At 35.1% G+C, this 12,148-nt stretch overlaps 2 protein-coding genes across 6 annotated transcripts; one reads left to right on the forward strand and one right to left on the reverse strand.

Annotated features, from left to right (window-relative positions):
* The first annotated feature begins 396 nt into the window (after positions 1-396).
* LOC108469800 (pre-mRNA splicing factor SR-like 1) lies at positions 397-5,746 on the forward strand. Of its 5 annotated transcripts, XM_053031598.1 has the most exons (7): positions 397-596; positions 1,024-1,325; positions 2,502-2,582; positions 3,396-3,467; positions 4,179-4,231; positions 4,331-4,411; positions 4,704-4,873. In XM_053031598.1, exons 2-7 carry the CDS (start codon positions 1,038-1,040, stop codon positions 4,756-4,758), a joined length of 630 nt encoding a protein of 209 aa, XP_052887558.1. In that variant the 5' UTR covers positions 397-596; positions 1,024-1,037; the 3' UTR covers positions 4,759-4,873. The 5 variants fall into 5 exon arrangements, with proteins under 5 accessions (XP_052887558.1, XP_052887561.1, XP_052887559.1 ...); XM_053031599.1 differs by lacking the exon at positions 4,179-4,231 and having other exon boundaries at positions 401-596; positions 4,328-4,411; XM_053031600.1 differs by lacking the exon at positions 4,179-4,231 and having other exon boundaries at positions 401-596.
* Positions 5,747-6,211: 465 nt separating this feature from the next.
* LOC108467619 (uncharacterized) lies at positions 6,212-12,148 on the reverse strand. The gene is made up of 13 exons (XM_017768328.2): positions 11,813-12,148; positions 11,641-11,723; positions 11,099-11,156; positions 10,600-10,659; positions 10,058-10,187; positions 9,283-9,506; positions 9,090-9,182; positions 8,942-9,013; positions 7,872-7,904; positions 7,467-7,598; positions 7,186-7,242; positions 6,672-6,767; positions 6,212-6,569 (listed from the first exon to the last, which is right to left on the reverse strand). The coding sequence occupies exons 1-13, from the start codon at positions 11,909-11,911 to the stop codon at positions 6,510-6,512; spliced, it is 1,197 nt and encodes a 398-aa protein (XP_017623817.1). The 5' UTR covers positions 11,912-12,148; the 3' UTR covers positions 6,212-6,509.

Here is a 12,148-nt window from a genome sequence, read left to right on the forward strand (position 1 = left end):
CCCTACATTTGTTTTTCATGTAATTATTTGATAAATTTATTACAAAGACTTTTTCACGTATGGGTTCAATATTATTTATTAATAAAATAATTTTAAATCTAAATTTAAATATCAATATTATTTATTAAGTCATTAACTGAGTTAATGTCACCCTAAATTGAGTTACCAAATTAATCAAAAATTACAAAATATTTTTTCGTAATTAAAATATTATTTAAGTGTATTTTAATATTTTTGTTTGAAAAGAAAATATATAATAAAATTTAAATACACAAATTAAATTTACATTTTAATATATTTTATACATATTTTTAATATGCCAATAACATATATAATTAATCTCAAACTATATGTTTTTATTGTAGAACCATCTGTGTTTATTTTTTAATGTTTTAATATTGAATGCATCACATGGCCTCGGGTCTATTCTTGATATAGCCGTGGGTCATGGTTCGGTCGCCATAGGAAAAAGTTTGGTTAACTAAAGAGCTAAGCCTAAGCTCTCCTCTCTTCGACTTAGGGTTTATTGTTTATCCTCCTCCTGTCAATTGCTTTGATTCCTTCCCAAAATTTCATCACTCTCACGCTTTTTAGTGGTGCGTTTCTCAATTCCTCATCCTTCCCTTATGATTTCTCGGTTTTCCCCCTATGTTGAATCTATCTACTTCTTCTCTTTATTCGTTTATTGCGATTCTGGCCGTGGATATTTTGTTAAATGAAAATTTTTCAAGGGATTCGCTTTGTCGTTTGTACTTATTAAGGTTTTGAGATTTGATTGACGATTAATATGCTTCTACGTACGATGTTTTAAAGAAAACACCTTATTTCCAATTAATTGGATTAGGGTTGGTTTTCGTATCTCGAATAATTTCAAGGTTTTTGTTTTTAGATATTAGAAATCAGGATGGGTTTTCTGGTTCTTCTGAGTCTGTTTCTTTTCTCTCGAAAATCAGATGATGTTTCTTTGAGCGGAGTAAGGTTATGATTTATGACACTTTGTGTGGTGTATTCTTGTGTTGACAGTGCGGGGTATTGTCATGGAGATACAGACATGTGGTAAACCGATTGATTCGCTGTTAGAGAAGGTGCTTTGTATGAATATATTATCCTCTGATTATTTCAAAGAGCTTTACCGACTAAAGACTTACCATGAAGTCATTGATGAAATTTACAATCAAGTTGATCATGTCGAACCGTGGATGACTGGGAATTGTCGTGGTCCTTCTACTGCATTCTGCCTTCTTTACAAGTTTTTTACCATGAAACTTACTGTCAAGCAAATGCATGGGCTACTGAAGCACCCTGATTCTCCTTACATTAGAGCAGTAAGTGGAAATTTTCCTGTTTATCTTCTCTTATTTTTTTTTTCCCAACCATGTAGAAGTTGTTTGTTGGAAGAGAGGATGGATAATCGTTTCACCATTGTTTTTGCATTTATTGATGTCTATTGATCTTTGATGTGTAATGCAGCTGAGCTTTCCCACTTTTGTACAGTTGTTATCAACTTATAGTTCATTAGTATTGTTGTGAACCTGAAGTTGTCATTACAACCTGATTATGGTTTAAACATGACTTCGTTACTCTATTATTGTTGTTTGTATTTTTGGACATTTTAAAAGTTATAAGTGCTTGCTTAGTCAAGTGGACTGCCTCACCAAGTTTGCCTTATTTTTCTTTTTTTTTTTTGTAAAAACAAATATGTGAGCATTATAATATAATTGTTTTACATAGCAGATTGCTACAAACAAAGGTTGACATGTGATTTTTTCTTTGAGTTGCGAGAGTTTGCCAACCCCCATATAATAGTAACTTGCTATGCTTATGAGATGCCTGCAATATCCAAGGTTTGATGAGTCTCCTTTTTTTTTCTTGGGTTACTTAGATTTTCTCGGTCCTGCATTTTCAGAATGATTGGTCAACATTGTTTGTTGAATCACTTATCGTTATTCATCTAGTTTAAGTATTTTTTATCTACCATATCTATGGACTTGTAGTTATATGAATAGGAATCAGATCCTATTTCCTTATCGCTACACTGAAGATTGGGCATTATGTAGGTTTGCAAATTCTCTCTTATGCTTTCTAACTAAGGCTGATTTTCATTTATTATTTGCCTTTGATTATGTACTTTTCACCTTTCACTCTATATTTTTGGTTTATCAGATTTTCCCAGTCAAGGCTCTCTGAAATAATGCACCAGTTGCTCATTGTTTTTGTTCATGCAGTGTCTCATATTCTAGTCGTACCAAAATAATTACTCATTTTGCACACAGACTATTCCCACAGTTTAAAAGTTGCCTAACTACACTAATTTAGATCATTGCTATCTGGTTCCTTGAAATTATTCATGAAAATACCTGCAATGTCTTGCATCTTGTTACAGATTCATTGTTCCCATTCTTTGGTTCTTTTACAATGTGAATGTATATATGGCTGCCTATGGTTGTTTTTTTCATTTAGCCATTAACCGTATAGTTAATGAATTAAACTTATGGTTGCAGATTGGATTCCTCTACTTGAGATATGCTGCCGATCCGAAGACTTTATGGAGTTGGTTTGAACCATACATCAAAGATGAAGAGGTAATAGATGCTTTGACTACTGAATTTTGGTACTTTAATTTGTTGTGGTAAAATTTGCCTAAATACTATATCATTTACATTGATGTTTTTATTTTTGTACAGGTCAGGAAATCTCTTTTTGCCACAATTTTTTGTTCCCAAATACGGCATTATTTTTTTGTTTACCAAGCATTATAGTTTTCTATTGGTAATGTTTGATATTTGATGTTAAGTTACTCTATAAATTGCTTAAGGTCAATTTTTGCTCTACAATTGCAGATTGTAGTAAGGCTGAATTATTTTCCTTTATTCATTAGTTTGGGTGCCATCATGCTTTGTAATTTGTTTAATGAGCTGGTTTGTGTTTAAATATAAGTAAATATTCTAATGGATAACTATTTCCTCAACATTCTTTTCCTGCGGTAACTAAGAATAGGTTGACTAGTTAATCCAGTTATGGATATCAAGCCTAGCATTCTCTACTTTGTCATTATTTCCGGTGTAACTCATAACTTCTATAGTTTTTATTTTGCAAGCACTTGATATCTTTCTTTCTTGTTGACTGATTTATTTAATAATAATTTAAAAGGCATATAAAAAATATTAGGAATGGTTGTTCATTTATATTCCTTCACCCCCACCCCCCCTTATTTTAGCATGTAAAACTTTGTTTCTGTTTTGGGCTTTTTTCTAATGACAATAGAAGATTAACAATAAAACATGTACAAATTTTATTTGCAAATGATTATTCATTTTTATTCCCCTTTTCTTCGACTTTAGAATATGGAGCTTTGTTTATGTTTTGAGCACAAGTTGAAATCATTGCTTTTTCAGGAATTCTCCCCTGGATCTAGTGGACGAATGACCACAATGGGCGTGTACGTGCGTGATTTACTTCTTGGACAGGTTAGACTGAATATTCAACATGCTTTATGATACAAAAAATGTTTTCCCTGCCATTCACTTGTTGACTTGAACCACCTTTCTAGTGAGAAATTGTCAGCCTTTTAATGATATTTTGATCAATTTGAATTTTGTAAGCTTATCGTGCAAAAAGGAATTGTTCTGGTTTTCTCATTGAAGTTTGCATTTAGTTTATGATAACCTACCTGCTGGTAAGGACGTGCTACACCATTCTGATTAACCATAATAACTCAACCAGATATTGCATTTATATCTCCAGGTATAAAAAATAATAAAAATGTTTTTCTCTTCTTTCATGATTCTAGATTTTTTAAATATACCTACTTAAGATGATGCATGTCTGAGGAAGTCCTTATCTTTTGTGGATAAGTGCATCAAAATTTGTTTGAACAGCTTGCCAGTGGCCCAAATGGAATTTTATTTGAAAGAGTTGGTCAACTTATTACTAAAGCTAGGAGTCAATTGCAAACATAGTACAAAGTAGCATTCCGTGCTAAAATTCTAAAATTTATGCAAAAACCATTGGAGGTCTATTTAATGGTTGTAGAAGAAATTTGGGCTGAAATTTGAAGAAATTCTTCTGAAAGCAGTAGTGCGGAACATAATTAATCTAATTAGTATTCCCCGCTTGATCCTGTAATGAACTTAAATGCAATATAACGTTTATGCTATTTGCATTCTGGATTGGCAAAGAATTTCTGGACAACCAGATTTTTGCTCTTGCTGCTATTGTATGTTCGAAGAAGGTACTATTTCTCAGTCTGCCCTTCAATGTATCCTTTAATCTGAGTTTTATTTTCCTTTGTTTCGTTTTATTTTCAAAGCATTTCATTGGTTTGCAGCAGCAATGCGGGCCGAATGCATGCTTCTTTGACTCTTCCTGGATTGGAACTTGAAGCACAGCCTAGAACTTCCATCTGTATAGGGTCCGATACTTAACAGAATGTCATCATTTAGATTGTTATTGTTTAAGTGTACTATTGTAAGCTCCCAGTATTCTTAGAGTTTGTTTCCCTTGGTTGAGTTGAATGCTAGGTTATTTGTCTGACTTCTTTTTTGGTCTTTTGTGTTGATTTTTTTGTCCAAGATGAACAATATTTGTTGATTGTTCTTCGAATTCATTTGGACTTTGTCATGTCTTTCATTTAGGTTTGTTGTTGGTTGTTATTTTTTTCATAGAGGGAAAAAAAATTGACACTCTTGACTTTCTTGCTGCAGTACTATTTTGATACTCTTTTCCCCCGAATCCCTGTTCCTGTGTTGCGGCAGGTGACATCCAATCTTGAGAAGATGAAGCTGCCTACTAAACCTTCAGGTTCAACTGGGGATAATAACCGTCATGGATCTGATGACACTGCTCGCCGCCCACCTTCTGTAAAAGCAGCACTTTCTGTCTCCTTTGGTCAGCGTGCCCCTCATCGGGCATCGACCAGGGACTCTTCCCCTGTGCGTCGCACTCTACCCCCATCACCTTATGACAGATCCAGTGGTGATGATGCAAGGAGGTCTCCGAGCCACCGTCGCAGCCAGAGCCGTGATAGAGAGTATTCGGACAAGGATAGGGATCGGAATCGTGATAGGGATAGGGATAGGGAAAGGGAGAGGAGCAGGGACCAAGACTGGGGTTGGGGTCGGGACCGTGATAGGGAACGAGATAGAAGCAGGGATCAGGATCGGGATTGGGATCGTAATAGAGAAAGAAACAGAGACAGGGAGAGGGAGAGGGAGAGGGAGCGAAGACATGATTATGATAGAAGGTCAAGGTACGCTGATGAAAGTAGGCGATACAGGAGCAGAAGCCGAAGTCCGAGTGTGAGCGGAAACAGGAGGAGCAGAAGTCAGAGTGAGCAAGGTGGGAACAGTCATTATGATCGACTTCCAAGTCCAGCAAAAGAGGGAGGCAAGGCATCCAGTAATTTGGCGAAGCTGAAAGATCTGTACGGTGATGTAAGTGATACAAAGGGAGATGATGGGGGGTTTGAAAGGATAGCAAAGAGGGACAACAGTGGTGAAGAGGTGATTAGACTAGGTGGTTCTTCTTGGAAATAATAGGGTGGGTGGGTGCATTGCAGAACACCAAATCAAATCAAATCAAATCAGACCCAAAAACAAAACAAACTTTGTCAACATTTTCATTCTCCCTTTCTGGACAATGCTGGATTGCTGATGGATAGATGCAGTCGTGGTCACGACTGGCATAACGTGTATACTAATGTTCCATTATCTTCTTAATTTTAACTTCAGATGATTCCAAAATTAAACTTCAATTGCGCATTAACAACTTATTCGAATGCCTAGCTGTTTGTTCGTTGTTGGTTATTATCTAAACACCAAGTATGAAATTAAAAGAAAAAAATAATTATCTAGATTCAAATTTAAGAATTATTTACATTAACAAAAATATGATATTTGTTTCAAAGTTAATTATAAAATAATTAAATATCTATATAATGGTGTTCTCATCTTTTGATATTTTTATATGCAACCTTCAATGTTTAAAGATTGAATCCAAACTTCAAAGAATATTTATTTGTAAACATTTCGCCGGTTTACTTCCAACTCAATTATTGATTAATTTTTAATAAACATAAATTCAATAACCATTACTACTATCTTATGAATATTGTAATGAATTTTAGACAATTTTCTATTTTGAGAAAGGAGTTCATCATAAATGCATCACCCCTTGTCTTGCTAGTTCTCTAACCAAAGCAGGATAAGCAGAATAGAAGAAAAGAACAGCAAGTAAAAAATAGCTGTATCTATCGAACACTGCATTTCAGGGCTTAAATTAAGCATATGTCCCAGTCCATGATCACACAAATTCTGAGACAAGATTGGAAGTTCATTGTAGTTTAGATAATTGATTTATACATGGAATTAATTTCAAGTGTTGTTGTTTACCTCTGATCCTATAGGCTATACGTAAACTGATATACCACAGACTTGCTATTACCAAAGTTGAAAACTACCCTCACAGCCGTTAATGTATTAACAAAGAATAATAAGACATGATGCAACTATCTAAGATGATGTTGGTTCGCTCCCGCTCGGCTCATCCAACATCTCAACCACAGGAGCATACTGCACAAGTTAAAAGCAGGAATGGTGAGGGATGATATTGTTTATATACATATATAGAGAGAGAGAGATTGAAGTTCATGAACATGAAAAAATCAGAGAGACCTCATCATTCTCTTCAAAGTAGATTCCATCAACTGCACTTTTCTGCTGGAACTCCCATCCTAAACTATTTTCAAGCAGCTCTTTTAATTTCCTTGTCTGCAAAATTCACATATACTGAAACTCAGGATTTTCACTTCACATAATTTACTTGTACCAGCCGCTTGCAAATAAATAATTGCAGGGGACTAAAAGTCATACACATTCTCCCATCAGATACTAGCCAAATCACCCAAGGATTTTAAGGGTTTTCATATACACACGGTTCAGGCAGTCTTTATATCTAACAATCAGGTTTAATTAGTTAAAGATTGAAGAAAAAAAAGTAGTATATGAATAAGCCTAGTCTCCATTTGTCACCATTGACTCCTTTTAAGAGAGAAAAAAAAAATAGGAAAGGGATAACTATACGGAAGAAATAGGTGAAGTGTAGCAACCTTCCTAGCTCGTAACATGTTTTGGCAAGTATAAAATCGGTAAGAATTGAAACGTAGAAAGCCAGGCTTAGAACACATACCCATGAGAGAAGATCTCCATCAACAACTGAAGCATCTTGCACTAACGAAAAGAAATCCTGTGATTCCACCATCAAACTACTTATCAATTTTGGTGTAGGCTAATGTTACTGAAAAATGGTTACTTTAAAGTTAGGTAAAATGAAACGATAAGTCAGGTGCTCCTATTTCTAACTAAATGCCAGAACTTGACAAAAAGATGCAGGTTTCAACTATTTCAAGGCAAAATAATCATGCTAAGAATCAGTCAGCACAACCACACATCTAAAAATCATGAAACTACCTTGCAAAGGCGGTGCAGAAAGCTATCAGAAGAAAACCATGAATCATCCAATAATGCTGATGTCCCAGCCTCTCCAACACTACGATCTTTCTGAAGTCCATATTTTAGTTGATAGTAGATGACCTTAATGAACTGTCACAATCCTGACGTATGTTAGACATTAACACTAAACTATAAACATCAAGACAGGAAAAAAGGAATCATTTGTTGTTGACAGACAGCATATACTGAAACTAAGAGAGAAAAAAGATAGCTCCAATTCAGTACGCATAAACTTGAATGGAATAGCAAATATTTTTTGATCTAGGCATAGAGCTCTTACCATAATGTGCAGAATTATATAGTTAAGGCAAATTTACCCAAAAAAGGATCCCAGACAAAGAAACGATAAATTCAGAAAATTACCTTTGTGAACAACCGACTCCTTGTTTGAAAAGGCTGCAAAATATATACAACGGAAAAGTCAAGGCCAAATAAAAATAACAAATCCATTTGCTATATACTCGCATTAAGTAATTTAACAATGGAAACAAGCCAAACAGTTTAATTTACATGGAGGAAATGTAAGCCTTTTGAAAAAGGGAACTAATAAAACATTTATGCAGCAGACAGAATGTTCGGTGAGTAGCATGGTTTTTGTGCATCCAAGGTCAGACCTAGGATCTCTTACCAATAAAATTTTCCAAAATCAAGCATCCATATTCATATAAATTAATGTTCAAGTTGTTGCAGCTTCAGATGAAGGTGTTGATTGTTCAAGAGTGTGGTTTAACTCCAATCCTCATCAAGCATTGGCAGTCTATTCGGATGCTAAAAGTTCAATCAATTAGGATGACTAACTAAGAAGACTCAGTAGTGAGTTTCCTTCTTATTTGGTATATCTCCACTCACTATTGCTGATGGAGGATCAATTAACTTATCCTTAAATATTAAAGAACCAATAAATCGTAATAGAGAACAAGTGGCTCCTTCTTCATATTCCACAATATCTCATATTTTACTGATCCCGATGCAACAGTGGAAGGTATAGTGGCATCCATTTTAAGCCAGGTCATTTGCAGAGGGTAAATTGAAGAAGTTATAAGCATTGGACGACACCAGAGTAAGGATAATAGCCCTAACATTATCCAAACATGCTTTAAGTCTCTTTGTCACTATCAAGGATTCAACTCTTCAAGTTTGCAAACAGTGCTTTGACAAGAAGAGTGATTCTAGCACATCAAAAAAGCATCAAATTACTTCTGCCTAATAAAGAGACAAGAAAACCATCACCAGAAATCAATAATGATAATAGAGTATGATGGATGGAGATGTCATATAATATAGAGAAGAAAAATGAAACTGAAAGAAGCAATTAACAACATTCACATTTGCCCTACCCCTTTTAGGTGATATGACAGACCAACAAATACATGGCAACCATTCATCAAGGATCCAATAAGATGTGAATATAAAATTGGCAAATAAATACTTACAGCCTCAGTACAGCCTAACAGAAGGCTAACCAAAGATTTCCATTGCATGAATGCTTCAAGTGATTGGCCCATCTGCAGGATAATCACATGTTGTGAAATTCAAACAGAATCCAACTTTAGAGGAAAATGTATGTTATTCTGTTCATACCAAAAAAGCTATAAATGCAAATTGCAGCTCCCCAAGAAGTGACTCTTCAGAGCCACCATAATCCTTCACCAGTAAGGTCTCTAATAGTTCGGTCTGCATAGGGAAGCAAAAAAATTACTGTCAAACGAGAAAATGCCATTTAGAAACTATTTAAATTTAATAACACTCAACACCATGACTTAGCAACACTTGCCTTGTCAAGATTCAAAGAAGTAAGTTGTTCACTTTCAATTCCTTTGCGCTTTATGATACGGGGTATTGGTGTATAATAGCATCCTCTTTTTGGATGTTCCTCAGCAGGTGAAGAGAATTTACTATTCCTCAACTGCTCATCTAAAACTCTCTCCATAGCACTCTTACAAGTATTCTTCAGCATCCCATGTTCATATGTAACCGTAATTTCTCCTCCAATGGGTTCTGCACATTGGATGTATCATGTTAGATCATGCTAAGCAGACTCTAATTGGAGAGATAATATTACATATCTAAGCCCACCAAAGTTGTCATATCACTAAACATAAACAATGCAACATGGAACACATGAGATACCCCAGAACACTGGAATCTTAGGCAGCCACAAGAATCCATTTCAATGAAACCTAGTCAAAAAATTTCATTAACCATAAGAATGTCCTTTAAGGAGCCATAAGAATGTCATTCTATTAAAAACTGTTAAAGGAACTCTAAGAAGTTTTTTTTACATTGCTAAAAAATGAATGAAGTACAAATTGACATTCAAAATTGTCTTGTAAATGAGCTGTGCACCTAGTCCACACTTTCCAATTTAAGCTCACTATACGCCCTGCATTCCCTTGTTAAAACCAAGAAAAATGATAAAACAGAAATGTAAGAAAGCCCAGGTGAGGAATTAAAAGCATGAGCATCCATACATAAGCAAAAGTACACACATCATAAAAACAGTGCCATACACATGGAGATCAGAAGGCAGTATCTAAAAAAGAGCAAACCTAATCGTTCAATAGTGCTTTTTGTAATGTAATTAAACAGTCTCTTCCAATCTGCATAAAGGCTTAGATCATAGGGGCCCAGATGCTTGTCAAATTCAAAACTTCTAACTGCTTGCCTGTATCTCTCTTCCTAGAAACAGAAATGAAGTATGAACTAATTAAACGCATTATTTAAAAGAAGTGTTGCTCATAACATTAAGAAAAAATAGCTCAATTCAAATCTTCCAAAATAATAAGCATTGCCTTTCACTTTTAGGGGTCAAGCTCCACTCCATTATTTTCCTATCCATTACCATCCAATGCAAATTTACTGGCCATTTATAAGTATGACCTGCACACTTCATAAGTGGGTCTACACAAAAATAATGATGATTAATGTATTGGAAAGTAATGGACCAAAAACTAATGGACAAGATAACAACCCCACTTTTGGGGCTTGAATCCCATATTACAGAATACTTCCATTACCAATCTAGTAGGTATCAATATCTAAATGAATCATCGAAAAGAATATAAGAAGCACAATTAACATGAATACAGACCTCTTCTTCTGGCATTTTGATTAAGCGTTCCTCTTGTTGATCCCACATACGAACAACCACCTGCCAATGGTAGGATATATTCTTACAAGTTATGTCAAGCTCCCAATCTGAGATAAATTAACAACGAACTTTGTGTTCACTTGAGTTAATGATCTTGAAAGATTCTAACTTATCACTGAGGAACAAGCAAATGGCTAAATTAGAACTCTAGCCAGTCCATATTTTTACTCAGCAAAGAAGATGCATAAGATGGCTATACATCAACTAATCTAGTTTAGATAATATAAGTGCTCAAAAACACCATCATTAGAAAAACAAATACAGCAGCATACAACAAATATGAGACTCAATTGACAGAATAGCATTACATGTATATTGTATATATATATATATAAAAGTCTGTTTTCCTTCCTCAACTTTATTTAATAGCAACAAGAAAACTGTATTTCCCTTTTCTACTACCAAAATTTTCTACAAACATGTTCGAAGACATTCACACCTGAGAGTATCCAGCATCGATAAAGAAGCCAGTAATTGGTGAAAACTCTTTGCCATCCCTGCATGTTAACCAATAAAAGCCAATGATATAGATCTCCAAATGAAAATATATAAGGAAATAATGAAAAATGTGATTTTTTTCAGAGATAACATATAATGCTAATCTGAACTGCATCTTCTGTTAAGTGATGATGGCCTACGATCCTATCAAGTAATTACCAAGCACGATAACAATAAATTCTCTTCTTTTCAGTTACATGTGATTGGCTATAAGGATAATTTTACACCATTGCTAATTTTACTTTTAAAATCAAGTAAAAATGTGATTTTAGAGTTGTATCTCTACTCATCCTCCTCTTGCCAGGAGCATTCTCCACTACCTCATATTTTCAAAGGCAGTATGATAGGCTTCCTCTTTACAAATCAAAACCATCATAAAGTAACTTGCTCCATTCATTAAGCACACAAGATCCAACACCCACAAAAATGACCAAATTCAGTTGACAAAGTGCTAAGCTTTTGGCTGATAATTTTGATACTAACCTGGTGGAAGAGCTGTAAAAGACGAAATGAACACCCCGAGGAATCATTTTAATGCCTTTAAAAGCAGGCCCCACAGAAAAGACCTGCAAATAACAAGAAAAGAAAAGAAAAAGGTGGAATAAAATATAATTTGAGAAACAAAAGAGAGATAGGGAAGGGGGCGGAAAAGTACCTGAGTGTCGATGCCGATAAGAGTGTATTGAGGGACGTCAAGGAGGAGAAGCGTAGCTCCGCTCTTTACTAACTCCAATGCCTTATCTGCATCCATCATTTCCCCTTCGGTTTTAGTTCTCAACTTGAAATTGCTCCCTTCTTAAAACAAGGTAGAAGGAGGAAGGAGTAGGAGGAGATTGGCGGTTGAGTAAAGAAGAGAGTGGAGGTAGTTTCTGGAGTCAACCCAAGCTCTGGTCTGGACTTTGAAGATTGGGCTTGGGTTTGGTTGCTTTTGGGTACAATTGCTTATGTTGTACCGCACTTTGAGTTGAGGTACGCCAGAGGGATAATAAAT

The sequence above is a fragment of the Gossypium arboreum genome, chromosome 8 (assembly GCF_025698485.1).
Source record: "Gossypium arboreum isolate Shixiya-1 chromosome 8, ASM2569848v2, whole genome shotgun sequence".
Taxonomy (NCBI): domain Eukaryota; kingdom Viridiplantae; phylum Streptophyta; class Magnoliopsida; order Malvales; family Malvaceae; genus Gossypium; species Gossypium arboreum.

What these genes read in the sequence shown, in the direction of transcription:
- LOC108467619 (XM_017768328.2), bottom strand. Translation starts at nt 11,911, where the DNA reads ATGATGGATGCAGATAAGGCATTGGAGTTAGTAAAGAGCGGAGCTACG. An exon ending in TGTTAGGCTGTACTGAGGCT is followed by an intron (nt 7,905 to 8,941) that starts GTAAGTATTTAT and finishes TATATTTTGCAG; the next exon opens with CCTTTTCAAACAAGGAGTCG. An exon ending in ATGGAGATCTTCTCTCATGG is followed by an intron (nt 6,768 to 7,185) that starts GTATGTGTTCTA and finishes TGAATTTTGCAG; the next exon opens with ACAAGGAAATTAAAAGAGCT.
- LOC108469800 (XM_017770845.2), top strand. Translation starts at nt 1,038, where the DNA reads ATGGAGATACAGACATGTGGTAAACCGATTGATTCGCTGTTAGAGAAG. An exon ending in CATACATCAAAGATGAAGAG is followed by an intron (nt 2,583 to 3,395) that starts GTAATAGATGCT and finishes TTGCTTTTTCAG; the next exon opens with GAATTCTCCCCTGGATCTAG. An exon ending in GTGATTTACTTCTTGGACAG is followed by an intron (nt 3,468 to 4,703) that starts GTTAGACTGAAT and finishes TTCTTGCTGCAG; the next exon opens with TACTATTTTGATACTCTTTT.